The 25620-nt window shown below is 40.2% G+C and overlaps 6 protein-coding genes across 6 annotated transcripts; 3 read left to right on the forward strand and 3 right to left on the reverse strand.

The window, feature by feature from the left end:
• Window positions 1–10393: 10393 nt before the first annotated feature.
• LOC108012264 (pupal cuticle protein Edg-78E) lies at window positions 10394–11052 on the reverse strand. The gene is made up of 2 exons (XM_017077564.4): window positions 11026–11052; window positions 10394–10900 (listed from the first exon to the last, which is right to left on the reverse strand). The coding sequence occupies exons 1-2, from the start codon at window positions 11035–11037 to the stop codon at window positions 10490–10492; spliced, it is 423 nt and encodes a 140-aa protein (XP_016933053.2). The 5' UTR covers window positions 11038–11052; the 3' UTR covers window positions 10394–10489.
• Window positions 11053–14831: 3779 nt separating this feature from the next.
• On the forward strand, window positions 14832–17915 carry OXA1L (OXA1L mitochondrial inner membrane protein). The gene is made up of 3 exons (XM_017079083.4): window positions 14832–15080; window positions 15191–16247; window positions 16320–17915. Exons 1-3 carry the CDS (start codon window positions 14997–14999, stop codon window positions 16502–16504), a joined length of 1326 nt encoding a protein of 441 aa, XP_016934572.2. The 5' UTR covers window positions 14832–14996; the 3' UTR covers window positions 16505–17915.
• On the reverse strand, window positions 17174–18181 carry galla-2 (MIP18 family protein galla-2). Its single transcript, XM_017079085.4, has 2 exons — window positions 17967–18181; window positions 17174–17914 (listed from the first exon to the last, which is right to left on the reverse strand). The coding sequence occupies exons 1-2, from the start codon at window positions 18085–18087 to the stop codon at window positions 17565–17567; spliced, it is 471 nt and encodes a 156-aa protein (XP_016934574.1). The 5' UTR covers window positions 18088–18181; the 3' UTR covers window positions 17174–17564.
• A 736-nt stretch (window positions 18182–18917) lies between these two features.
• Window positions 18918–20689, forward strand: LOC108013296 (protein bangles and beads). The gene is made up of 2 exons (XM_017079084.4): window positions 18918–19074; window positions 19349–20689. Exons 1-2 carry the CDS (start codon window positions 19063–19065, stop codon window positions 20588–20590), a joined length of 1254 nt encoding a protein of 417 aa, XP_016934573.2. The 5' UTR covers window positions 18918–19062; the 3' UTR covers window positions 20591–20689.
• An 818-nt stretch (window positions 20690–21507) lies between these two features.
• On the reverse strand, window positions 21508–22302 carry Blos4 (biogenesis of lysosome-related organelles complex 1 subunit 4). The gene is made up of 2 exons (XM_017078082.4): window positions 22074–22302; window positions 21508–22017 (listed from the first exon to the last, which is right to left on the reverse strand). The coding sequence occupies exons 1-2, from the start codon at window positions 22215–22217 to the stop codon at window positions 21640–21642; spliced, it is 522 nt and encodes a 173-aa protein (XP_016933571.2). The 5' UTR covers window positions 22218–22302; the 3' UTR covers window positions 21508–21639.
• Window positions 22303–22703: 401 nt separating this feature from the next.
• LOC108013422 (ATP-dependent RNA helicase DDX42) lies at window positions 22704–25490 on the forward strand. Its single transcript, XM_017079286.4, has one exon. The coding sequence runs from the start codon at window positions 22800–22802 to the stop codon at window positions 25179–25181; it is 2382 nt and encodes a 793-aa protein (XP_016934775.2). The 5' UTR covers window positions 22704–22799; the 3' UTR covers window positions 25182–25490.
• Window positions 25491–25620: the final 130 nt, after the last annotated feature.

Here is a 25620-nt window from a genome sequence, read left to right on the forward strand (position 1 = left end):
ACCCATTGAACACCATTAAAGGCCAACCTCAGGACAACTTCACCCACTTATTCCACATATATGTACATATATTTACGAGTAATTTCAACTCTCAATTAAATTGTTTAGGCGGCGCCAGGCGCAAACAACAATTTTTGTTGTCACCATATGCTTTGGAAACGCTTTCCATTTTCAATACCCCTTGGTCAGGAAGTTAAAAAGTATGTTGATTTTGGGGAAGTCTTCAGAACATAAACTAATGATAAACTTAACTAATGTTAATATTATACATTATAAATTTGTTTATATTTGTTGAATTTATTTTAAAAGTAAAGTTCATATATCATAAATTCATGGACCTGAAGGGTACTTTATATTTGAGACTGAACCATTTTTACTCGTGCTTTTATGGGACTTCGTTTCAATGACCGCCTGCCGAGTCCTTGGAATGTGTCAAAAAACCCCCAAACCTTGGGTCAACAACAACGGCTACAAACTTTAATAATTTAACTTATGGATTTTTTCGGCTCCTTGGAGTGTGGGTAAGTATTTGTTATTTCGTTTTCTCATTTTCCAAATGTATATCAAGACGAGGGGCGGAGGGAGCAAGGGGATCCGGATCTGGGGTGGGTTTTTCATTTGTTTTCCCCCTGGCATATGCACATTAGTCCTGGAAATGCGGCAATTTAAATAAATGACGCAAAAGGACACGCACCAGAGACGAGTGGATAGGAGAACGGGCGGGTAGGGGTGGCCGTAGGTTGCCCTAATGACTTTTCAGAACGCGACTAAAATTGGTTTTGGCTTTTCTTTTAGCGTTTAGCATTTTTAACTAGGAATTTTCTTGATGTCATTTTTCAAACTATAACAAAGTGGAACGGGGACTAGTATTAACATATATCTACATTTTTGTATATATTACGCTTGGCAATAAATAGATTAAAAGATAAAGTTGGAAAAATTATAAACTTTCGAGGTATATGTATAGTCAACAATTAAGTTTAATTCTTAATACTAGTGTTGGTAAAAAAAATGTATTAAAAGGTATTTTACTTTCTGGGAAGGTTTGCACAAATGTATAATTAAGTTTTTCTTTAATTTAAGAGCGAAATCAATAGTTTGATTATTTACTGCAACGATTAAATAAAAGATAGGATCTAAAAAAAATAATATAGAGGTTTCCATATCAGTTAGAATTATTTCAGGATTATTATCATAAACCAAATTTATTGATCAAAGTGACACTGATCAGGGAACTAATCATTCCATATAACGATCATAAATTAGATCTTAATGAGTTCATTGGGTAATTTTCGACCCCTTAGCACATTAAAGCCGGCAACCCCATGATAGATCTAGATATCTTATCTAACTTTGAAAAGGGCTACATCCCTTTAGCCATTTCACTTTTGGTGCCATGTGAAGCCAAAGAAAGTAGAAAACTAAAGGCATCGACACCCAAAATACGGATTTATTTCAGTTTCAGTTGCGTTTTGAGATTTCTTCTTTCGTCCTGCTCCTTGCCTTTTCAATTGGATACACACAGCATACGAGTTACAGAAAGGACTGCCAGGACTCCGAGTCTCAGTTCGAGTTTGAGTTTCAGTTTGAGGTTTTCGTGGAGGGGGAATAGGTTGAACGGGCGTTGATGAGGAATAAAACTTGCCAGGAGAAAGGACACAGGCGCACACACACATGCGTAAGTGTACTTGTATGGTTGCGAGGGGAAAGGACATCAGGAAAGGAAAAGCGAACGAACGGAAGCAACAAGAGGGCAAACAATTTCTTCCTTTTGGCATGAAAGTTGAGAGAAAAATAAGACGAAAATTGTAATTTTCATCAAGCGAAAAAAAAACTTTTTTGTATTTCATTTCAGCTTGACCTTAAAAGAAAATTAGATGCTCATATGTGTGTGTGTGCATATAGCATATAATATATACCACCATATGTACCTACATATAAGTATGTATGTGCGAGACTATCGAACGAAATTCCAAAATAAAAAGAAAAATTTAACGCAAAAGGCAAAGTTTTTTTTGGGGGAGTGCCAGTGCGAGGATAAGGTTGCCAGGATAATGGAGGAGGGGTTCGGGAAAATTCTATAAGCATGTGTGTGGGATGCTGAGGCTTCTGGCTTCTCCAATTTCCAGCTGGCCACCCGAAATGAGGGTGTCCTTTGAATTCCTGCCAGTGTGTGTGTGTGTGTGAGCGAGTGTGTGTTTGAATGTGTTTTTGGGTGGGTGGAATGTATGCTAAAGTGAAAAGTAGTAAATTGAACTTTCTTCCTTTCTCTGACCCTCCATCTGCTCCTTCTGGCATCGTTTTTATATTTTTGTGGGCAATTTGTACTTTGTCTGCGTTCAGCACTTTTTGCAGTTGTTGCTCCGGCTACTTTTCCACTATTCTTTTCACTTTCATTTTACGGCTGTCCCCGGGTTCATGCTATATATGTATGTACACATGTGCGTGGGTCCGGAATCTGGATTCCGGAATTTGGAAAGGGAGTTGGAATTTGGCTTTGGAATGGGGCCATTTGTTATTTATCGCTTTGCAAATTAAAGTTGAGCCGCACAAAACTTGCAAAATTATTTATAGCAATAAATATTAACCAACCTGCTATCCCTTACTATCCTTAATTACAAAAAGTGACGAAGGAGGGGAGAAAAAACGCCTGACAAGCTGATAATAAATTGAAAAATCTATCAAAGGTAGCAGGCTGTATTCTTTTTCCGGGGGCATAAGAAGTGGTTAGGGGCTATCAGCTTGCTGCTGATGGAGTAGAAATCATAATGTCAGGATTGACTTGACAGCTACAAAAACAATACCCACATCCTGCGTTGTCCTTGTGCAAGAATATTTCGCAAAAAATTGTATGGTGTGAGTACAGTGAAAATCCCTTATGGGGTATTACTTTAAAAACAGAAAATTTTAATATAGAATAATAAAATACATACATTTTGATTATAATATTAAATTTTAACTAACATTTTGAGCTATTGAAAAATTATCATATATATACATAGCATTATTATCCAAATAAAAAAAAATAGATCTTATAATTTAAAGTCTTAAACTTACTTTTACATAGATAATGAAAAAAATACTATTTTTATATTAATGTATTAAATCATTTTGAAAGCTGTTCCATAAAAACGTAACTTTATTATATCACCAAAAAATATTAACATATGTTGTGGGGCTAGGCTAAAGAAACCTTGTAGCGATGCCCCACTTTATGTATAAATGATGACAATACAATTGCTCCGCTTGGGTGTGTATGTGGATGTGGGTGCGTGTCTGTTTGCTTGGCAATCAGCCATGACAGCCAGGAATTCTTATTCCCGACCGAAGAATACGCCTCACCAGACCGACCACCCATTCAAACCCCTCGGCAGGCCGCCCCTGGCCATCACTTTCCCTGCAGTGATTTTGCAATGAAATTCGATGGATCCACCAGGGGAGTTGGGCCGATATAAGCCTCATTATGGAAAATCAATAGAGACGAATGTAACTTTAGATTCAGGCAACTACAGAAAAAAAGGAAATAGGAGATGGGCCAATGAAGGAGAAAAGTAAGATAAGTGCACGGAAAAAATAAATATTCTATATGATCACCGAGAGTTATTATACAAAATAGGTAATATTATATATAGGTTTATTAATGTTGGGTAATATTATAATTATTATAATTTTTAAGTATTTAAAAGGAATAATAAACTTTTAAATAAATCTTAAATATGCTTTAGTTCAAAAAAGGATCTCTAGAACCTTTTATATTCAAACATATATAGTTCTCTACATACCTTCTACGTTTTTATGTAACGCTTTTATTTCCAGTGTAGTTCAATGTTATGGACTGCGCATTAAACTAAATTTCGATAGGCCTGCGACCCCCAACCCCCCGTTCTAGGCTACAACAAACACAAAAAAAAGAGGCAAAAACAAAATTAATTAATTTATGTGCCAGGCGGAATTTTCCATGGCAATACTCACTCACACCAGGGCCAATACACACATACGCAGACAACCGTCTATTGATACAATTTTTCCAATTTCAACGCCATCCTCTAACAAGTTTTTTGTTGTTTCTGCTGTTGCTGTTGTTGCCCATCCTGTTGACAACGAGAGCGACAACAACAACTTGAACTCATTACAAAAACATAATAACAAAATAAATATTGAAAGAAATGGCATAAAATTATAAAAGCGTTGTCCACAACAAGGAAAACTGCCATTGGCAGGCCAAAGTGAAAGTGGAGCTTTCCTGCTTTCCCCGCCTCCCCCAAAGCGCCAATAAATTTGATGCACTATCACACGCATACACACACACACACAATCGCTTGCTGAGTGCGTAAGCTGCTTAAGGGAAATGGAAAAGTGGAAATGGAAAGCAAGGGGAAAAGCGCGGGGAAATGGCGGTCAGTGTGTGTGGTCAGACTTTGAAAGTGTGTCCGTGGGGGAGTTTGCATTATTCGAGTAAAAAAGGCTGGGAAAAAACTAAAGTAGCAAACAGCCCCTTGCCCAAAGCCATTGACTTTTATACGTTTATCTCACAAAATGTTCGAGAACAGAAACTCCGAAAGTGGTCAGGGAGTAGCTGAAGTACATCCATAGCTGCGGAGTCAAAGATAAGATAAGTGGCGGTTATAATTCCTTCAAATCTTCTTAAGCCTCTTTTCAATCGAAACCGATGTTCGAACTATAAACAAACAGGAACTAAAACGTTTATTTAAACCTGATCATTTTTAAAATATTTTTAATGATATTAAAATAGAACGCTGATATTAACCAACAGATGACAAAGAGTTACAAACGAATAGCTCTAAGAAGGGTGTATGTTATGATAATAATTTAAGGATAGAAGTAATTACTGGTGGGGGATGTTAAAATAATTGCATTATAAATGACCCTTAATTTTAAAAACTTATCATTTTAGAGTATGATATACTTTACAGTAAGATTTCATCTTAACTTAAATGTTTTTAATCTCTTTGAGAATGTTAAAAGATATTGCTGATATCAATTAGCAGAAAACATAGTGTTATAAATGAACTCAAAATCAATCTCAATAAATCTACGAAGGGAAAAGGATAATAATTTAAATTAAGAGATAAATATTAGTAGTTTTAGAAAGCTGATAGGGATTATTAAAATAACTGAATTACAAATGACCCTTGATTTTAAATACTTATATTTTCGAGTATGATATTATATAATTTACAATTCTACAAGATTCCTAATGAGATTTAATCTACAATTATGTCCGCATTTGTTCTTATAATAACCGTATAATCACCGATAATTCACAAAAAAAAGAAACAGTAAGCCCTTAAGAAGAGGCCTGCATGTGAAGACATTACACATTACCAAAACGACGCGTGTCTTGATTTAAAAACCCTAAACTCAACTCAAACTCGCACGCCGCATAGAGTCAATTTTTTACACAAAAAACGGACGTACATTTTAACACCAAAAAACCCCTAGTTTTCTTATCTCTAACACCCCAGAAAAAAACCCCGGCTGCGGCCCTTAAAGCCGTGGGCAAACACAGACGCGTGCGCCAATAGTATCAAAATCGAATAAGTAAACAAGATCCATAAAAAAACCTAAGATACTGGCGAGTATGTGTGCTGTATCCGTGTTTGCGGCACGGGTAGTTTGGGTTTTTAAACACCATTTGGACCCTACGAGTTCCAGAATTGTGGCAGCTGCTTGTCGAATGGAAAATGTGAAATCCACACGCGTGCGAAGCGTGTGGTGCCCCCAAAAGTTGTCAAAAGAATCGACATAAATTTCATTAGAGTTTACAATCCGCTGCATTGTTGCACATTGGAAAAATCGGGGGACAAAGAAAGGGTTGCCTGTCCAATCGGGACAGTTTTCCAAAAATCTGTAAAATCTAGCCCAAAACGAAAGGGGTCACCAAATTACTTTTGAGCGCAAATGAAGCGAACTGAATGTGAAATTTGAAATCCTCCCATGACACTGAAAAGGGGTTAGGGGCTATAGGGTAAGGGGTAAGTGCTCATGCTGCCCTCAACCCTTGCCCATTGTAAAGTTGCAATTTTCTATGGATAATGCGAATTTTGCAACAAAAAGTTTCCTGACATTTTCCGCATAAAAATCTCGTTGGGTCGTCGGGGGTAAAAAGGGTCACCCATTGCTGCCGCTCATTGTGTAAATAAAGGATCTGGCGAATGCAACCAACTGTCACACGTCCATGCGAAATTAATAAATTACATTTTCTCATTTTTTTCACGCAAAAATACTTGCCAATTTTTTAACCCAAAAGGAAAGGGGAGGGGGGAAAATTTAATTTTCGGGTGCAAGAAGGGGTTGTGCGACACATTAACTGAGCCCATTAATAAGCGTAGCCAACCCCGGATGACACGTGGGTCAATGTCGCCCGACCTGGAAAAAGGACAAGGACGACAGGCGGCGCAAAAATGGGTGAAAAAATAACAATAAAGGAACCCAAAAAAAAACAGAAACAAAAACAGTAAAAAACTGCAAAAAAAAGGAAGCCCGTTAAAATTCGCACTCGATTTGAAATCGGGATTTTTCAATAAATTGGCACAGGCCTTGGCATTTCGTTCTTTGTTCGCCAGGCAATAATCCTCTTAACTGCAGCGACTGTCGCAAAATTGGAACAAAGCCGAAGGGAAAATGACAATGCCGCATAGGGGTACCAGTAGCTGGTTCCTTTGCCTCCTTCCGCCGCGACTAGTTAAATAAATGAGATTTCACTAGGAACAAAGGCGGAAGCCTTCTTCGATAAGCCGGTAACTAGGACGGACTGCTTCAGTGATTAGGCGAACAAAAACTGCAGTGCGTTGGAAGTTAATCAGGGGACTCCTCACTCACCGCTTTATCCAATCAATTAAAGTTTTTAGGAATCCCAATCCCCTACAATTTTTGGGACATTTTTTAGGAGCTATAAGAAATTTTTAACTCGAATATCTCAATGTATCAAGAATCCCTATGGGTCCACCTTCCTTAATAACATATTTAAACTTCAGATATGTAAACGAAAACACAAAAAGTAAGGGTATCTGCGCACCGCCCGAACCATAAAACCGTATATGCAGTGCCCTTCAGAAACTGCACTTCTAGATTCCATAACTTGAGTTATTAGATCTACATTAAAAGTTATCCTTAAATCGATGGTCACAGTTTTGACCCATTTTCATGTTCGATTTTTCCGTAATTCCAAGGGCTTCCAGAATGGGGACCCAAACTGAACTTCTAGATTCCATATCTTGAGTTATTAGATCCCGATTTAGACGTGGGATACCTCTATGAAATTGTGGTTGAATTCTCTAATATTCTACATTAAAAGTTCTCCTTTAATCGAGGGTCTCAATTTTGACCCATTTTCATGTTCGATTTTTCAGTAATTCCAATGGCTTCCAAAATGAGGACCCAAAACTGCACTTCCAGATTCCATAACTTAGGTTATTGGCTCCCGATTTAGACGTGGGATACCTTTATGAATTTGTGGTTGAATTCTCTAATACTCTACATCAAATGTTCTTCTTTAATCGAGGGTCTCAATTTTGACCCATTTTCATGTTCGATTTTTCCGTAATTCCAGGGGTTTCCAGAATGGGGACCCAAAACTGCATTTCTAGATTCCATAACTTGAGTTACTGGATCCCGATTTAGACGTGGGATACCTCTATGAAATTGTGGTTGAATTCTCTAATACTCTACACTAAAAGTCCTTCTTTAATCGAGGGTCTCAATTTTGACCCATTTTCATGTTCGATTTTTCCGTAATTCCAAGTGCTTCCAGAATGGAGTCCCAAAACTGCATTTCTAGATTCCATAACTTGAGTTACTGGATCCCGATTTAGACGTGGGATACCTCTATGAAATTGTGGTTGAATTCTCTAATACTCTACATTAAAAGTTCTCCTTTAATCAAGGGTCTCATTTTTGACCCATTTTCATGTTCGATTTTTCCGTAATTCCAAGAGCTTCCAAAAAGGGTACCCAAAACTGCACTTCTAGATTCCATAGCTTGAGTTATTTGATACCGATTTAGACGTGGGATACCTCTTTGAAATTGTGGTTGAATTCTCTCATATTCTACATTTAAAGTTATCCCTAATCGAGGGTCACAATTTTGACCCATTTTCATGTTCGACTTTTCCGTAATTCCAAGGGCTTCCAGAATGGGGACCCAAAACTGCACTTCTAGATTCCATAACTTGAGTTGTTTGATCCCGATTTAGACGTGGGATACCTTTATGAATTTGTGGTTGAATTCTCTAATACTCTACATCAAATGTTCTTCTTTAATCGAGGGTCTCAATTTTGACCCATTTTCATGTTCGATTTTTCCGTAATTCCAGGGGTTTCCAGAATGGGGACCCAAAACTGCATTTCTAGATTCCATAACTTGAGTTACTGGATCCCGATTTAGACGTGGGATACCTCTATGAAATTGTGGTTGAATTCTCTAATACTCTACATTAAAAGTCCTTCTTTAATCGAGGGTCTCAGTTTTGACCCATTTTCATGTTCGATTTCCAAGGGATTCCAGAATGGGGACCCAAAACTGCACTTCTAGGTTCCATAACTTGAGTTATTGGATCCCGATTTAGACGTGGGATACCTCTATGAAATTGTGGTTGAATTCTCTAATACTCTACACTAAAAGTCCTTCTTTAATCGAGGGTCTCAATTTTGACCCATTTTCATGTTCGATTTTTCCGTAATTCCAAGTGCTTCCAGAATGGAGTCCCAAAACTGCATTTCTAGATTCCATAACTTGAGTTACTGGATCCCGATTTAGACGTGGGATACCTCTATGAAATTGTGGTTGAATTCTCTAATACTCTACATTAAAAGTTCTCCTTTAATCAAGGGTCTCATTTTTGACCCATTTTCATGTTCGATTTTTCCGTAATTCCAAGGGCTTCCAGAATGGGGACCCAAAACTGCACTTCTAGATTCCATAACTTGAGTTATTGGATCCCGATTTAGACGTAGAATACCTCTATGAAATTGTGGTTGAATTCTCTAATACTCTACATTAAAAGTTCTTCTTTAATCAAGGGTCTCATTTTTGACCCATTTTCATGCTCGATTTCTCTGTAATTCCAAGGGCTTCCAGAATGGGGACCCAAGACAGCACTTCTAGATTCCATAACTTGAGTTATTGGATCCCGATTTAGACGTAGAATACCTCTATGAAATTGTGGTTGAATTCTCTAATACTCTACATTAAAAGTTCTTCTTTAATCGAGGGTCTCAGTTTTGACCCATTTTCATGCTCGATTTCTCCGTAATTCCAAGGGCTTCCAGAATGGGGACCCAAGACAGCACTTCTAGATTCCATAACTTGAGTTATTGGATCCCGATCTAGACGTGGGATACCTCTATGAAATTGTGGTTGAATTCTCTAATACTCTACATTAAAAGTTCTTCTTTAATCGAGGGTCTCAGTGTTGACCCATTTTCATGTTCGATTTTTCCGTATTTCCAAGGGCTTCCAGAATGGGGACCCAAAACTGCACTTCTAGATTCCATAACTTGAGTTATTGGATCCCGATTTAGACGTGGGATACCTCTATGAAATTGTGGTCGAATTCTCTAATACTCTACATTAAAAGTTCTTCTTTAATCGAGGGTCTCAGTTTTGACCCATTTTCATGCTCGATTTCTCCGTAATTCCAAGGGCTTCCAGAATGGGGACCCAAAACTGCACTTCTAGATTCCATAACTTGAGTTATTAGATCCCGATTTAGACGTGGGATACCTCTATGAATTTGTGGTCGAGTTCACTAATATTTTACATTAAAAGTTCTCCTTTAACCGAGGGTCTCAATTTTGACCCATTTTCATGTTCGATTTTTCCGTAATTCCAAGGGCTTCCAAAATGGGAACCCAAAATTGCACTTCTAGATTCCATAACTTGACTTATTGGATCCCGATTTAGACGTGGGATACCTCTATGAAATTGTGGTTGAATTCTCTAATACTCTACATTAAAAGTTCTCCTTTAATCGAGGGTCTCAGTTTTGACCCATTTTCATGTTCGATTTTTCCGTTTTTCCAAGGGCTTCCAGAATGGGGACCCAAAACTGTACTTCCAGATTCCATAACTTGAGTTATTGGATCCCGATTTAGACGTGGGATACCTCTATGAAATTGTGGTTGAATTCTCTAATACTCTATATTAAAAGTTCTTCTTTAATCGAGGGTCTCAGTTTTGACCCATTTTCATGTTCGATTTTTCCGTATTTCCAAGGGCTTCCAGAATGGGGACCCAAAACTGCACTTCTAGATTCCGTATCTTGAGTTATTGGATCCCACATTTTTGACCCAATTTTAAGTCAGACTTTTCGAAATTTAATTAGCTTTCAGAATGGCTCTCTTTTAAACAAAACATATTTTAATAGTATTCTTTATATCTTCTTCGTTTATTTCAACTCTACAATAACATTTTTACAAATCGTAATAAAGCTTTTAAAAGGTTATCACATAGGACTTCCGATACTCCTTAACCGCGGAAGTTGTTCACCTTACGGTACTGGGAAGGACCCTGGGACTGGTACTGCTGCTCCACGTACTGGGGGTGGGTGCGGATGTACTCCAAGGACTTCAGGATGGCAACTGGGATTGGGGGAGGAGTCGGCAAAAGGGCTCCCTGGGGCTGGAAGCCGTTCTCATCAGCGACGTACTGGATCTGGACCAGCTCTCCCTCGGGCGAGTAGTAAGAGTAGCCTCCGTTGACCTGGTGTCCTCCAAGTCCGGACTCCTGGGCGGCGATTCCGTTGCTGGTCTCGTAGGCGTAGTCGTAGTGACCATCGGGACGAATATCGGCACCACTCTTGGTGATGTAGGCACCAGCATCCTGGCTGTAGGAGGCAGCGGCGTAGGCGCAGGCCAAGAAAGCGGAGGCAACGAGCATCTATTCACAAAAATAACATTTTATAACAATAATTTTAAAATGAAATCCATTTAAAGAATTTTAAAAATATCTCAAAACATTTTTTTTTTGGCTTTTAAGTTATTAATAAATATCTTTTGACTTACGTAGCGGAACATCTTTGCTGGTTTGGAGTGTGTGTCTAAGACTGAGAGACGACTCTGAATGGTGACTTTCTTGCAGATTTGCAACGTTTTTATACGAATTCTCGATGAAGCCAGATCCACCCAAACAACTTTTACGGCCGACTGCAGGAAACTTATCTAAATAACAATAAAACTAGTCGAAGTTGGAGAAACTAGACTGCTAAGAGCGGGTAAAGAGCTAAAGAGCCAAATATCGACTCTTCGAATTTGCAATCCAGCTGTGGGCACACGCCTACAACTGCGGTAAAAATATTAGCTTGGAATATTTAAAAAAATACAAAACACCTAAAATGTAGATGTTTTGTTAATATTTGTTTCTATATTATCTGTTTTAACGGGGTTAGTACTTTAATAGGGCTATTTATTATATTTTTCAATTATGTACAATTTTCAAGGAATGAAATAAAATGAATAAAACTAAGATGGGACCCTACCCATTTTATTTAATAATACATAATTATTTCAATACAATTTTTTAAATAACTATAAAACAAATACACTGGATTTTTAATAAACCTTAAATTAATATATTGTTAATATTAATATATTATTAATATTTATCTTGCATTTAAACGATTAAGTGAAACTTGAAGTTTCTTGTTCTGTTTGTTTACTTTTTAATTTTTGGTAAAGCCTTGTTGCACATCAGACCTAAAAACGCGACCTCAGCTGTGAGTGCGGGTATTGCAAAGAGTAAAAGCTAATATGATCACCGCATGCGGCAATGTCAATGTCGCAGCTAGTTTCTGGTTCAAAATTCAGTTTTAGGCGGCACACCCAAAATGGCAGTCTTAATTAAATGCATTTGAAACAGACGAGTCTCAATACGGTTTTAGCATAATTTATGGTTCCACTCCGGTCTGCTCAATGCCTAACTTTTCCAGTTCGATCCGTCAAACCCTTCCTTCACCTTACTCATTTGTAATCTTTGACTTCGAGGCGATGAAATGTGTGCGTTTAACAAATTGGGCCATAAAAGTGAGTTAATGCTTAATTGATACGCGAAGTAAGATATCAAACTGGATTAACCCGTTGCCAGCCGCGCCTAATCCGCCTTATCCAAACACTACAAAACGTCTCGTGTCACCAGCGGCACCTTTAATGCGATTTTTCCAAATTCATATTCTAGCACGGTGGTAAGCAGCCTGTTTTTAAATCATTGAGAAGCATAAAAATTAATTATGTTAATCAATAACAGCCGGCTTTATATCTAATTCTTAAAGAAACCATTAGAGTAAACAGTGTGCTATTCGATAAAAATGAATCAAATTTCGAAACTTGATTTTATTGCGAAACAATTTTGTATGTACGATATTAAAAAGATAAGAAAATTCGATTTTTAAATTTATATTTATTAAAAAAAATATTTTATAAGCCTTTCCAGAAATGCTTTTTTATTATTTTTTATAGATCTTAAGGAATTTATTATCTTCTGTTTTTAATCCACTGTGTTGATAGTTTTTATTTTAAATAAATCTACTTGGGGGGCCTTGAGAAAATGTCCATACGATCAGAACACAACGGCCATAAAACTGATCTTTATGACAACCACTGAAAGTGAAATCATCCGTATGCTTGATAGGAAATGCTAATGTTCGGAGATGTGGGTTTCGGTAACATGGTAACATGTCAAAGGCTTTGAAAAGATTTATTGATTTGCCCATTTTATACGCAAAATCTGTGTTAATTTCTGAGAACAGATTGTACATGGATTACGTATTGTATTTGCTGTCGTCACTAACTCGGGGATTTCCTAAAATTTTTTTCATAATTATGCATATTTTGGAGATACGATTATGGTTATTAATTTAATGCCTCTAATTATAGCCATTTTATTGGGACTACCATATTGAGTGTGGCTTAAGAGTGATTGGATCTACCTCAACCTTCCAGCATTGACGGCCCAGCGAATAAATTTAAATAAATCATACTTAAATAGTTTTAAATCATTTGCATTAACTGAAAGTTGTAAGTCCATTCAGACGAGATGCCAAAAATAGAAATAAGCCTCCAAAGGTACTCTTAAAATCACAAAACGTTTAAAGCCCAATTCGAGGTTCCCATATTATGACATTTGATATATTTGAATGACAACCTTATATCGATTATCTTTTGTGCTCTGCCTCGATCTAGATATTTAAAAAGATGCACCTTCCGATCGGTCAGCAACACCTTAAGCATAAACGAGTTCCAAATGTGATATTATTTTTAGACTATTTTTTTTCGGTTTTTTCCTCCTTTTCATCAATAAACAAATTGGTTTTGCTTAGAGCTACGCGTCAATGGCTTCGGCGGCTTCAATATTTCACACCGATTCTGGGCTATTGATATGCATATATATCGTATATAATCTCTCTGGTTTCGATTTGGTTATATGCAGATGAGGCGTCAATATCGGTGCAAGTTTTGTCTACCAAATCGATACGAATTTTAAATTTATTTTTCCCATGCCAATCTTCACTAAAGTGTATCATATTACTAATTGGAATTGGGTATGTTACAGTTTCCAAAGCCATATCTTTATATACCCTTTATAAGAATAAGCTATTTATATTTCAAATATTTATTTAAGATTTTGGAACAGCGCATTATTTGTTTTTATACTAAATATTATGTAAACTTTTAAACATAAATAATATTATACATGATATGATATGATTTCGTGTAGAGGTAAACCAAAAAAATATTTTAGGGCACTGCCAAACGTTATAAACTATTTTAAAATTGTTACTTAACTTTAGCGGCCATATTTATATTAATTTTTTGAATAACTAGGTCGAAGTATGTATATACAATTAACATGTTTTATATCCTAGCAGAGAGTTTCAGCCTTAAAATATATTCAAATGTTAAAAAATTAAGCTAACATATTCGAGCAACTGGCATGTGTCCAAACTTGAAGACTTCATCCATTAGCGTATTAAATTAAATGCAAATTAATTGGACTGAACTCGTGTGCTTATTAACTCGACTGAAATGATACAAATATTGCCAAATATGCCATATTGACTTTTAGCATTATCCCATAACCTGTTGGCCTTCCGGGATGTGTTCTCCTATAGTCAGTAAATATTTTTATGGTTTCGACGGTGAATTGTGATATTATTAATGTAGTTTTCCAAAACTTAACTGGCATTTAATTTATGGGACTCTTAATTTATAGATGACTTATAGACTTTATGCACTTTCCGGAATGCCATTTAAAAGTGTTTACGTTTAAAGCCAAATCTTTTTCTCAATCTCTTAAAAATGTGTCGCAATTCGTAACTTATGGGACACTCACTCCCAAAAACACCTTTTTATGAATGAAAATCAGCCAGCACGAGCTTCTTATCAAATCATATCTTTACAAAAATCGTAATCGTGAAAATCATCAAAGTTGATTTCCAAATTTTGGATGTGAACCCTGACTATTTTAACTTAAACTGCTACTTTTTTGATTAAACTTATGATTATTAAATTTAACATGTGTTAAATAAATGAATTGAAGATTTCATTCAGTACACTCTTTATTTTTTGTCATTGGCAAGATTATTGAAAATACTTTTGAAGTCTGCACGAAATTTAAGCAAAGAAAAATTAAACAAAAGGATAATTTGGTTATCGTAATTATACTGGACACGCCTGCCAAATTTCCAAGTGAGCAACATAATCAATATATTTAACTTTTTCTATGTTTTTATATATTCTTTTATTATTCTGCTTAAATTTGAAATTAATTTTGAATTCAAATTTTAGCGGTTAAAAATAGTCCCACAACATTCCGCCAGAGGGCGCTGTGCCCGAACAGCTGTGTCTCTGCTTCTTTCTTGGCATTCACCCGCCCGCGTATTTCGTGCCATCTCGCTCGCACTTGCGCAGACCAAAACGAGGCGAAAATAAATTGTACAATTTAATTTAAATTTGACTAAATCGCAAGCACAGAGCACAGAATGTTGGCCCACAGGATGCAGCTTTGGAGGACAACGAATACGGCGATGGCCTTGAGCTCCGCAGCCAGCCGTTATCCTCAACAGGTGAGTGAAAATCGGTGGAAATCAGCCGGCGACCTGTGACATAACCTGCAAGTTGCCAATGTTTGAGTTCTTTAATCTACCCGAAATTCAATGAAAACATTGTGTTTTAGGGTACCACGACGGGCAGAAGAGATATCCACCTGCAGCGGATGGCCAAGGGCAGCAGTTTGCCCTTGGTGGCCACCGGGAAATGGTCAAATCCCGGCCAGCTGCGTTTTGCCAGCAGTGGAGCTGCTGCAGCGGGAGTTTCGGCCACAAAGGGTGAGGAGTTCATGCAGGCGGTGTCCAAAACGGAACTGGTGGATCTACCCGACATACCAGCTGCCCCAGTGCCTCCACCCGTCGACGGTTTAAGTGTAATGGACGTGGTCAATGTGTCTGGAGAACCCTCCTTCGCCTCCATTGGTCTAGGCGGCTGGTCGCCTGTGGGCCTTGTCCAGAATTGCATGGAGTTCCTGCACTGCACCTGGGAAATCCCCTGGTGGGGAGCCATCGCCATGGGAACCCTCGCCGTGCGAACCATTATATTCCCATTGGTCATATTGGCCCAAAGGAACTCCGCCAAGATGAACAACAACATGCCGCAGATGCAGATGCTCCAGCTGAAGATGACCGAAGCCAGGCAGTCGGGAAATGCCATTGAATCCGCTCGATATGCCCAGGAAATGATGCTATTCATGCGGGAAAAGGGCGTCAATCCTCTCAAGAACATGTTGGTGCCATTGGCGCAGGCCCCGCTCTTCATTAGCTTCTTCATGGGATTGCGCCAGATGGCCAATGCCCCAGTGGAATCCATGCGGGATGGTGGGCTCTTTTGGTTCACCGATCTCACCTTGGCAGATCCATATTACCTGCTGCCCATGATCACCAGTGCCACCTTGTACCTGACCATTGAAATCGGCACGGATTCGGCGCGTTTATCAGCCGCCAATATGAACACCATGAAATATGTGCTGAGAGCCCTGCCCATCGTAATCTTCCCCTTTACGATGAACTTCCCCGCCGCCATTTTGACCTACTGGGCCTGCAGCAACTTTATTTCGCTGGGACAGGTCGCTTTGCTGAGGATTCCCTCCGTGAGGGACTACTTTAAGATCGAGAAAATGCTGACCCATGCGCCGAGTGCACTGCCGCCCAAGAAGGGATTCGTCGGAGGCATGAAGGAGTGTAAGTACAAGAGGATTACCCGCTCTTCCTATCAGATTTTCTGACCTAGATCCATTCTAATCCCTTTTCCAGCCTGGGACAACATGAAGATCTCTAAAGAAATCGAGGAGCGGCAGCGCCTGGACGAGATTCGATTCGCCAAGGCCGGCAAGGGGCCGCTGGTCAAGACCTACAAGTTCGATCCAACGAAAGCGAGCAAAACCATCTCCGCGGAGCCGCACATGAGGCTAAAGGAGCCGCCAAACAAGCAGCGATAGTCCCGGATAAGTTAATCCTGTGACCGCCGCCGAGTGCTGTGTCTTGTTACGTTAATTTAACCCTTTAGTCGATAGTTTTCCACCATCAAACTGAACGTTTTGCTGCTAAAATATAATTTGTAAATGGACAAGAGCAGATTTTACTAATATGACGTAATTTGGAGAGTATAACAAAGGATTGTACGCTATGAGACGAAACGCGTAGAAGGGACTTGTTTTCGGTTGAAAATGCTATGCCTGTAAAATTTGCCGCATATTAAAGCTGTAAATGTTTTCACTTTTCTCTGCAGATAAAAAATTTGATTGTGGATAGTGAGCTTATAAATATTACTATTTAAAAAAGGAATCGAATTAAATAGCAGTAACAGATTATAAAATATATGAGCTTATATTCTATCTAATCGTTGTAGCCAGGTAGCCTATAAAAATCCCTATTATTATTGCCACATAAAAAACTGGCAATCAATCTACACAAGAGTGAAAACTTGATAGTTGCTGACCTCGGTCACTATTTAGTATTGGCTTCGATTCCTTTCAGGGAAACCCACTGCATAAATCTAATATCAATATAAAATAAGTATTATTGCTAAATCATCAGTAGACACTAATGTCCATATATATAGAGTTATTTATTATATCATGTTTGCAAATTGCGGAAATACTATAAAATAGTTTTCTCAGTTATTTTCTTGCTTTATTATACCAGATACAACGAAACATATCTAAATTTAGCTCTAAAAGCTTTTTAATAAGGGAATCCCCATTGTTTCGAGGGTAAATTCGTTATTACTACTAAACCAAATGATGGGTGGAACCGGGCTATCAATTATCATTGCGCTGTTTCCTATTATTTAAAGATTAAGATAGAACGTTTAAAAAGATGTAGAACAGACATATTAAAGTTGTCATTATTATATGTAGGTACATGGAAGCAATCAGCCGCCCTTTTAAGAGTGCGGAAAAGGGTAACATTATTAATGTTAACTTCTATAAATCATTATTATTCCTAAGCCCACAGCATAGTTATACATATATCCACAAGTAGGATAAAATTAATCAATTAGCCCCTGGCGGAGATGCACTGGTTGATTACCTCGGCGAGGTGCTTGTTCTCCAATGCGGCAGCCACTCTTTCCTTATCCGCCAATTGCTTATTGACCGCCTGCTCGGAGGCGTGGGTTCCGGGTGTAATCTCCACGGTGACCTTGAAGCGGGGAGGCAGCGAACGGAGCAACTTCACCCGGATGGACAGGCCAATCAAAGTGGCCATCGAGCAATGCGGAATCGTCGGGGTGAAGCTGATGTGCACGGAATTCTGTGCATCGCTTATGCGGATTAGGTCCTCCTGCACCACATGCAGTTCCTCCAAGGTCAACGGATGCTCAGGGTCATTGATATTCTTTATGAGATCTGGGTAATACCATTTATAAGACAGTTTCCCAACTATTTTCCTTGATCTCACCGAAAATCTCTCGCTTGTCAAAGGGATCAGCTACATTTTCGTCCTCATCGTTGGCCGTCAACACTCGTTCCTTGATCTTGTCATAGACATTGGGGTTTATATTCTCGATTTCCGTTGGCATTTTGATTTGTTTACTTTTATTTTCCTTTACACGTTTTTTGGAAAAATGGACGAACAAAAACCAAAATACAGACCAGTGTGTCCCTATTGTTAGAATGATAATGTACCAAATTACACCACTTTCAATTTGAAGGTGTGTAGACACTTTTTGAGCGCGTAATTTATTTGAATTAAAAATTATATCATTTGTATTATTTATGTTTTTATTAAGCAATGAACTAACTATAAGTTTCATCAGCCCCCTTTAAGTAGTGTTAAATTTATTGCAATTGACTTGTTAGCCCTTTTTTAATAAAACCGAATCAAATCATGTCAATATGTACAGAACAAAAACTCCCCGAGTGATTTATTTGAATTTAAATAGGATATTAATTCAGGGCAATTAATAGATCAATCAAATCAACGCGATTCTCGGGAAGTACAGTACCAGGAAAACGCCATCCAATTGATATGTTTACCTGTCAACTTACGTAAAAGGCGTAATTACAGACGCCCCGCGATCCATATTTATGTGCTCTTCAAATTAGCTGCGCGGGAATACTTAACTTAAGTTAACCAAGCTTAACTTAACTTTTTTGCAAGCCAGTGCTAAATAGCCGGCAGATGTGGATCCGTGCATGGCGCTGAAGTGACTAAGCCTTGAGCCCATTTCGCCGACCAAACCCGCTTTAGTTTCTATATTTTTATTCCATATTCAGCTTTTTCGAGAAGCCGGCGCACTTGACTGCGATTTCCTCGGGTTATAATTAGCTCGACTTATCAATATCAACGTGGAAACGCAGTCGTCGCCGGTGAGATTTACATAGCGAACGGGTTCCGTGCATTGACGTGCATCTATTCGCAATTAGCACCGAATTACAAACTGGTTAGCATCCACTTCCAGCAAATCGGAGAAGCCTCCGATCCGCGGAGCTCATAAAATGGGTTCGCCCCATGCTTGGAGCAGCAGTTTGGGACCCATTTCCAAGCAGTCAACATGAAGTCGGTTGTAAGTGGAGATCTCGGGTTTCTTAAAGTCTTGACCATAACTTGACTACTAACTATAAACAGAAGTTTTGGTGAAAGAAGAAGTTTATCCTGACTAAGATTTCAAAGTGTTTTCCTGTGGTTTTACAATTCTAAAGATTTTTGGATGATATTTTTATGTTCATTTTTAAGTTGCAAACATAAAACACATGGAAACTCGAAAAGAATATAACATTAAAAAAAGTCTCTGTTTCAAGATAATAGTTCTTAAATAATAATTTTTTTTTGGTTTTTAGATTATTCTCTTAGCCCTGGTGGCTCTTTGCCATGCAGCACCTTTGGAAGTCAAGGAGTCGTCGGCCGAAGCGCTCTCCAGACCCAGTCCCATCAGTCCCGATGTGATTGTTGATCCCAAGCCCACCGAGAAGGTGGTCCTGCTGAAGGATGTTCCCGCTCCTAATCGCCAGAAGCGTAATGAGCCCAAAAAACCCGACAGTGTGAAAGCCCATGAGCTGCTGCAGCCTAATCCCCATAACCAGAAGCCCACTCCAGCCAATCCTCATCAGAAAGCTGGCCCACATGATGCCAAGGCCCACGACCACAAGCACAAGCGGGAGGCTCATCACGAGGAGGGACACAAGGAGGAGCCCCAAGAGGAGGAAGTAAAGGGTGCTCCCGAGGTGCCTGCACCTCAAATAGGTGTTGTCGAGAAGAAGAAGGAAAAGCGCGAGGCCCACCATGAGGAAGGACACAAGCAGGAGGATAAGCCCCAGGTTGAGGATCTCTCATCGCCCCACGCTGTTCCCGCTCATGCCCACACCGCCGAGTTGCCCAAGAAGAAGGAGAAGCGGGAGGCCCACCACGAGGAGGGTCACAAGGAGGAGGCTAAACCCCAGGTGGGAGCACTGCTCCATGCTCTTCCAGCTGATGCTCCAACCGCTGAATTGCCCAAGAAGGAGAAGCGTGAGGCTCACCACGAGGAGGGTCACAAGGAGGAGGCCAAACCACAGGTGGGAGCACTGCCTCATGCTCTTCCTGCTGATGCTCCAACCGCAGAGTTGCCCAAGAAGGAGAAGCGGGAGGCTCACCACGAAGAGGGTCACAAGGAGGAGGGTAAGCCCCAGGAGGGTGCACTGCCTCATGCTCTTCCCGCTGATGCTCACACCGCAGAGCTGCCCAAAAAGCAGGAAAAGCGCGAGACTGTGGAAAAGCCCGCCAGCGTGAAGGCCCGTGAATCCATCCAGCATAATCCTCAGCATGCCGATGAGCTCCACAAGGCTCTCGAATCCCTGGCCGGAGGGAAGGTCCCGGAGAAGCGTCAGCAGCGCGACATTCCTGTGCCCACTCAGACCAAAGCCACCGCCGATCCTGCAGCCACCACAAAGTCGGAAGTGGGAAGCACCACTCCGTCCACCCACCATCTGAACATTCCCCATCCCATTCCCGTGGCCGAACTCTTCGAGAAGAACAAGCATTCGGATAAGTCCACTTCCAGTTCCGAAGAAAGCAAGGAGAGCAAGGAGAAAGTCAAGGCCTAAACTTTATAAACTAAAAGTCGCTAATTGAACCATCACGAGATTTGTAGTCACAGAAAACGAACTAAAATAAACAACAATATTTACATGCTTATATAAAAAGACTGTGTGTTAATTAATCAACAAATATTTAGGGAAATGGAAATCAAATAAAATGGTTTTTAGCACCATCAGTTATTAGAAAAGAAAATGAGACTTGGTTTCACTGTTTAGCATTAAATAACAACAGATTAGCGCATTACTATCAATTTTACGTGCTGTCAGAATAAATTACAACTGTCTGGACAACGTCAATGTAAAGTATTTACAAAATTTATTATAAGCTAAAAGAATTGGAAGTTTCAAGGCCAAATATTGTTTTTCGAATATGTTATTATTGGCGCCTCTTAGCTAATAAATCACCAAATAACTGTGGGTTAAATAAATTACATTTCCGACTATATATTTTAGACTAAGGTACCTCTGGAACTTTTTCTCATAATAAATATTTATATGAATACAAATTGTATCGACAATTTTATTCCACTGCGTAACGCCTCGGGCTTCCCCGTATAAATTAGATCAATTTTACGACGTGGAACTCGTAAAAAAAATTGTACGTTTACATAAGCACCTCAACGCTAATTATTCACTAAATATTTATGGGTTCATCTAGCTAATAGTCATGGTATACATTACTCCGACGTTTAAGGTATCACAAAAATAAAAATAAACATCAAGTATAAGCAATAAAAAGTGATGGGTTGGTTTGGTTTTTTCCATTCAATCTGTAACTTGCAATTATAGCAAATACATTAAATGTAATTGCAAAACCAAATACAAATGTATAAAAAAGATCTACGCATTAGTAATATTTTAAAGGCATTGAGTGGAAATGTTATCACATGAAAACAAGTATATATTATAAAGATATATTTGGATTTTCTACAGGCAGAGAGATCAGGAAATAACCCGATCTCAGAATGGTATTTTATGTTTTAGAAACGACAGTTCAATGTAAAAACTTAAGCAAACAATATTTCCTTCTAATTACTTACTAAATTGTGAATTATCTAACTAGTAAGTTTCGGCTCCTCTACTGCTTCATCCTGAGATTTTCCGAAGTAATCATCGGATTTGTAGATCTCCACAGGTTGATATTCCTCTTCTATGAGGTTGGATCGCGGCAGAGAGTTGGATGTTGCGGAATCGCTAGCACTCAACTTGGCTTTCAGGGGTTTTAGGAGAAGGCCTTTGAGGCTATAGTCCGTGACGTGGAGTTCCTCCTCAGCTATATCCACATTTCTTTCGACTTCTAACAAATTTGCACTCACAGCACCCACAAATTGCTCCAGACCATCGATTCTAGTTTTTAACTGCTCGAAACTGTCTCCGAATCCCAGGATACTGCACACATTGTTGGCCATCATTCCATTGGACTCGGCGCGCACCTAAGAGCCAATAAACCATTTACACATCTTACTAAAATTTATGGGAAATAACTTACCGAACCCAGCAAAGTTTCAAACTCATCCAATCTGGTCATCATATCATCTATATTTGTGCACAGTGGGTTTATCTCCTTCTCCAGGTCGGCGCTCTGCAGGATCTTGGCATAATCCCGGGAAACATTATTAATATCAGCTTGCATTTTACAACTTTTTAACCAATATTTGTAAACAAAATCAACAATTGTTTTCCTTTTCGGCCCTAACAGTGTGTGCACACCAAGGAAAAGGAAAATTGTGCCAATTGGAATGTTTGTTATCGATGTAAAAGTAAGGATTGTATCTTGGCTATATCAGGTTGATGTATTGGCTAAATCAAAAATTGAGGGAACTATCGATAGCACCATAATTTCAATTAAACAAGGCGGGAAATGTCCAGTCTTTCCTTATTTGTTATTCTTAGAAGCTGAAGTTAAGCAGAAAGTGTTAATTGGTAATAAGTAGGTATTGGAGAACTTGCAGTGCTGAGTTAATAATACAAGACATGCAGAGCAAGAGCTGTTTTTAAAATATTCTCCCGAGACCAAAAGAATCGATTCAAAATCCATCGATATTTGCAGAGCGACCGTTTGAAATATTTTCGGTATATTTATAAAAATGGTATAAAAAGTATTTTTCCCAGATCTGGACTGTATAATTTATCGCATTCACGCTGCTCATCACTATTATTGATTAAAATTTGTTGGCTTGGAGCACCCGGAATTGGAGCACCGAATAGGAGCACAATGAGCGGCTACCGAGGCATCGGAGGCGGGGGCTTCCCCTACCGCAAGCCAGTTAGTTCCGGCAACAACATGAACGCCGTGCCCCCACCCCCCATGTTGAATGTGCGGGGCTATGTGGGCCCCCGAGGAGGTGCATCCATACCTGGCGGAGCGGCCCGCGGTGGGCTTACGGGGAGTGCGCCGACTACATCGACTTCCAAGCACGGCTACTCCACCTTGGACTCCATCAGTCAGTACACCAACGCAACGAATCTGGTGGGCAAGAGGAAACACCACACGGACGACGATTACTTCGACGACGACGATGAGCCCCGGGAAAAGGAGATGGAACAGGCGTACATACCCGCACCTGGATCCCCGGGAGCACCAAGCCCCCCAGCCAAAAAGCAAGAGGAATCCGACTCGGATGAGGATCCGCTGGAGCAATTCATGGCCGGTATTAACCAACAGGTGGAGAAGGAAAAGCGCCAACAGGCCCCCAAGCCTCCAACTCAGGCGGTAAGGGGCGACATCGATGACGAGGACGACGAGGAGAGCTACTATCGCTACATGAAGGAGAATCCCAATGCCGGACTACGCGACGAGGGATCTGACCCGGAAATTGAGTACGACGAAGACGGCAATCCTATTGCTCCTCCCAAGAAGAAGGAAATTGATCCCCTGCCGCCCATCTACCATTCCGAAATCGAATACGAACCCTTCGAGAAGAACTTCTACACGCAGCATGAAGATATAGCTGCCCTGGATGAGGAACAGGTGCGGGAATTAAGGCGCACTCTGGGCGTGAAGGTGACGGGGCCATCGCCACCCAAGCCAGTCACTTCCTTTGGTCATTTCGGTTTCGATGAGCAGCTCATAAAGGCGGTAAGAAAAGCGGAGTACACACAGCCCACTCCTATACAAGCTCAAGCTGTGCCCACCGCCCTATCCGGTAGAGATATCATAGGCATAGCCAAGACGGGTTCCGGCAAAACAGCAGCTTTCATCTGGCCAATGCTAATGCACTTGATGGATCAAAGGCAGCTCAAACCAGGCGATGGACCCATAGGTCTTATCCTAGCACCCACTCGCGAGCTTTCGCTACAAATCTACAACGAGGCCAAGAAGTTTGGCAAGGTCTACAACCTGAATGTCGTTTGCTGCTATGGCGGTGGCTCCAAGTGGGAGCAGAGTAAAGCCCTGGAGCAGGGAGCTGAGATTATAGTGGCCACGCCCGGACGAATGATTGATATGGTCAAGATGAAAGCCACCAATCTGAGAAGGGTGACCTTCTTGGTGCTCGACGAGGCCGATCGCATGTTCCACATGGGCTTCGAGCCACAGGTGCGCTCCATCTGCAATCACGTGCGCCCAGATCGCCAATGCCTGATGTTCTCCGCCACCTTTAAGAAGCGTATCGAACGTCTGGCCCGGGATGTGCTTACCGATCCTGTGAGAATAGTACAGGGAGATCTGAACGAGGCCAACCAGGACATTACTCAGTCCGTCTACGTCTTCCCCAATCCCCTGCAAAAGTGGAATTGGCTGTTGTGCCACCTGGTGAAGTTCCTTTCCGAAGGCAGCGTCCTAATTTTCGTGACCAAAAAAGCAGATGCCGAAACTGTTGCGAATAATCTGTTGCTAAAGGAACACAACTGCCTATTACTCCATGGCGATATGGATCAAGCGGACAGAAATAAGGTAATTACACAATTTAAGAGGAAGGAATGCGACATCCTAGTGGCCACTGATGTGGCAGCCAGAGGTTTGGATATACCGCATATCAGGAATGTGGTGAATTATGATATTGCCAGGGACATCGACACACACACGCACAGAATTGGACGAACTGGCAGAGCAGGCGAAAAGGGTAACGCTTTCACTCTAGTTACCGACAAGGACAAGGAGTTTGCCGGTCATCTGGTGCGGAACTTGGAGGGCGCCGATCAGCTGGTGCCCGACGATCTAATGGAGCTAGCCATGAAGAGCTCCTGGTTCCGCAGTTCGCGCTTCAAGCAAGGCAAAGGGAAGAGGCCGACGAATACCCACACAGGTTTGGGTTATCGGGAGAGAGGAAATGGCGGTGGTTTCGGGTCGGCTGATGGCTCGGAATCTGGCACCAGTGGATCTGTCCATAGTCCAACTGAAGGACCCTCCAACAAATCCTCTTCCAGCGCAGGACCTGCTACCGATCGCTATGCAGCCATGCGGGAGGCCTTCCGATCGCAGTATAACAACCAATTTCGAGCCTCCAGCGATCGGACCTGGGAGAAAACTCTGCCAGATTCCGGAGTTTTTGCTGCGCCAATGGCACCTCCATCATCATCCCAAGGAGCCCCCTCCTCGTCCAGCAGCAGCAGCAACCAGGACGCCAAAAGGGCCAAGAAGAGCCGCTGGAATTGAACGAAGGTGCCCAAGAAACTAAGGCTGCTCTTTGGTTTATTTCTCTTCATATTATTTAATGTGTATTTGCTTTTGTTCCATCGTTTAAAATTACAGCTTATGGACTAAATTTAAACATATTATATATAATCAGATATATACCATGTTCATTCATAAAGATTACGTTAGTTAAATACTCGTATGTACAACTCTCTTCCTTCGCAGCCAGTTCCAGCGAACGATCCCACAGATCCAAATAAAAATCTTTATTAATTGTAATCATGGTTATGTGTATTTTATTTTGAATAAAATCACATTTGCGCATCCCAACTGCCTATCGATATTGTTAATCGTTAATCGTGTCGTTTTTCATTAAGCGAGAGAAGAAATCGAACTGGAATATCGAAATCTTGAAGCTAAATTGTTCGTTAATCATTATGAAATATTGTTTTACAATGAA

The sequence above is a fragment of the Drosophila suzukii genome, chromosome 3, assembly GCF_043229965.1.
Source record: "Drosophila suzukii chromosome 3, CBGP_Dsuzu_IsoJpt1.0, whole genome shotgun sequence".
NCBI lineage: Eukaryota > Metazoa > Arthropoda > Insecta > Diptera > Drosophilidae > Drosophila > Drosophila suzukii.

Coding starts and splice junctions, on each gene's coding strand:
- OXA1L (XM_017079083.4), top strand. CDS start 14,997: ATGTTGGCCCACAGGATGCAGCTTTGGAGGACAACGAATACGGCGATG. Junction 15,081..15,190: donor CCAGCCGTTATCCTCAACAG/GTGAGTGAAAAT, acceptor ATTGTGTTTTAG/GGTACCACGACGGGCAGAAG. Junction 16,248..16,319: donor CGTCGGAGGCATGAAGGAGT/GTAAGTACAAGA, acceptor TCCCTTTTCCAG/CCTGGGACAACATGAAGATC.
- galla-2 (XM_017079085.4), bottom strand. CDS start 18,087: ATGCCAACGGAAATCGAGAATATAAACCCCAATGTCTATGACAAGATC. Junction 17,915..17,966: donor TGACAAGCGAGAGATTTTCG/GTGAGATCAAGG, acceptor GGTATTACCCAG/ATCTCATAAAGAATATCAAT.
- Blos4 (XM_017078082.4), bottom strand. CDS start 22,217: ATGCAAGCTGATATTAATAATGTTTCCCGGGATTATGCCAAGATCCTG. Junction 22,018..22,073: donor TTGAAACTTTGCTGGGTTCG/GTAAGTTATTTC, acceptor ATTGGCTCTTAG/GTGCGCGCCGAGTCCAATGG.
- LOC108013422 (XM_017079286.4), top strand. CDS start 22,800: ATGAGCGGCTACCGAGGCATCGGAGGCGGGGGCTTCCCCTACCGCAAG.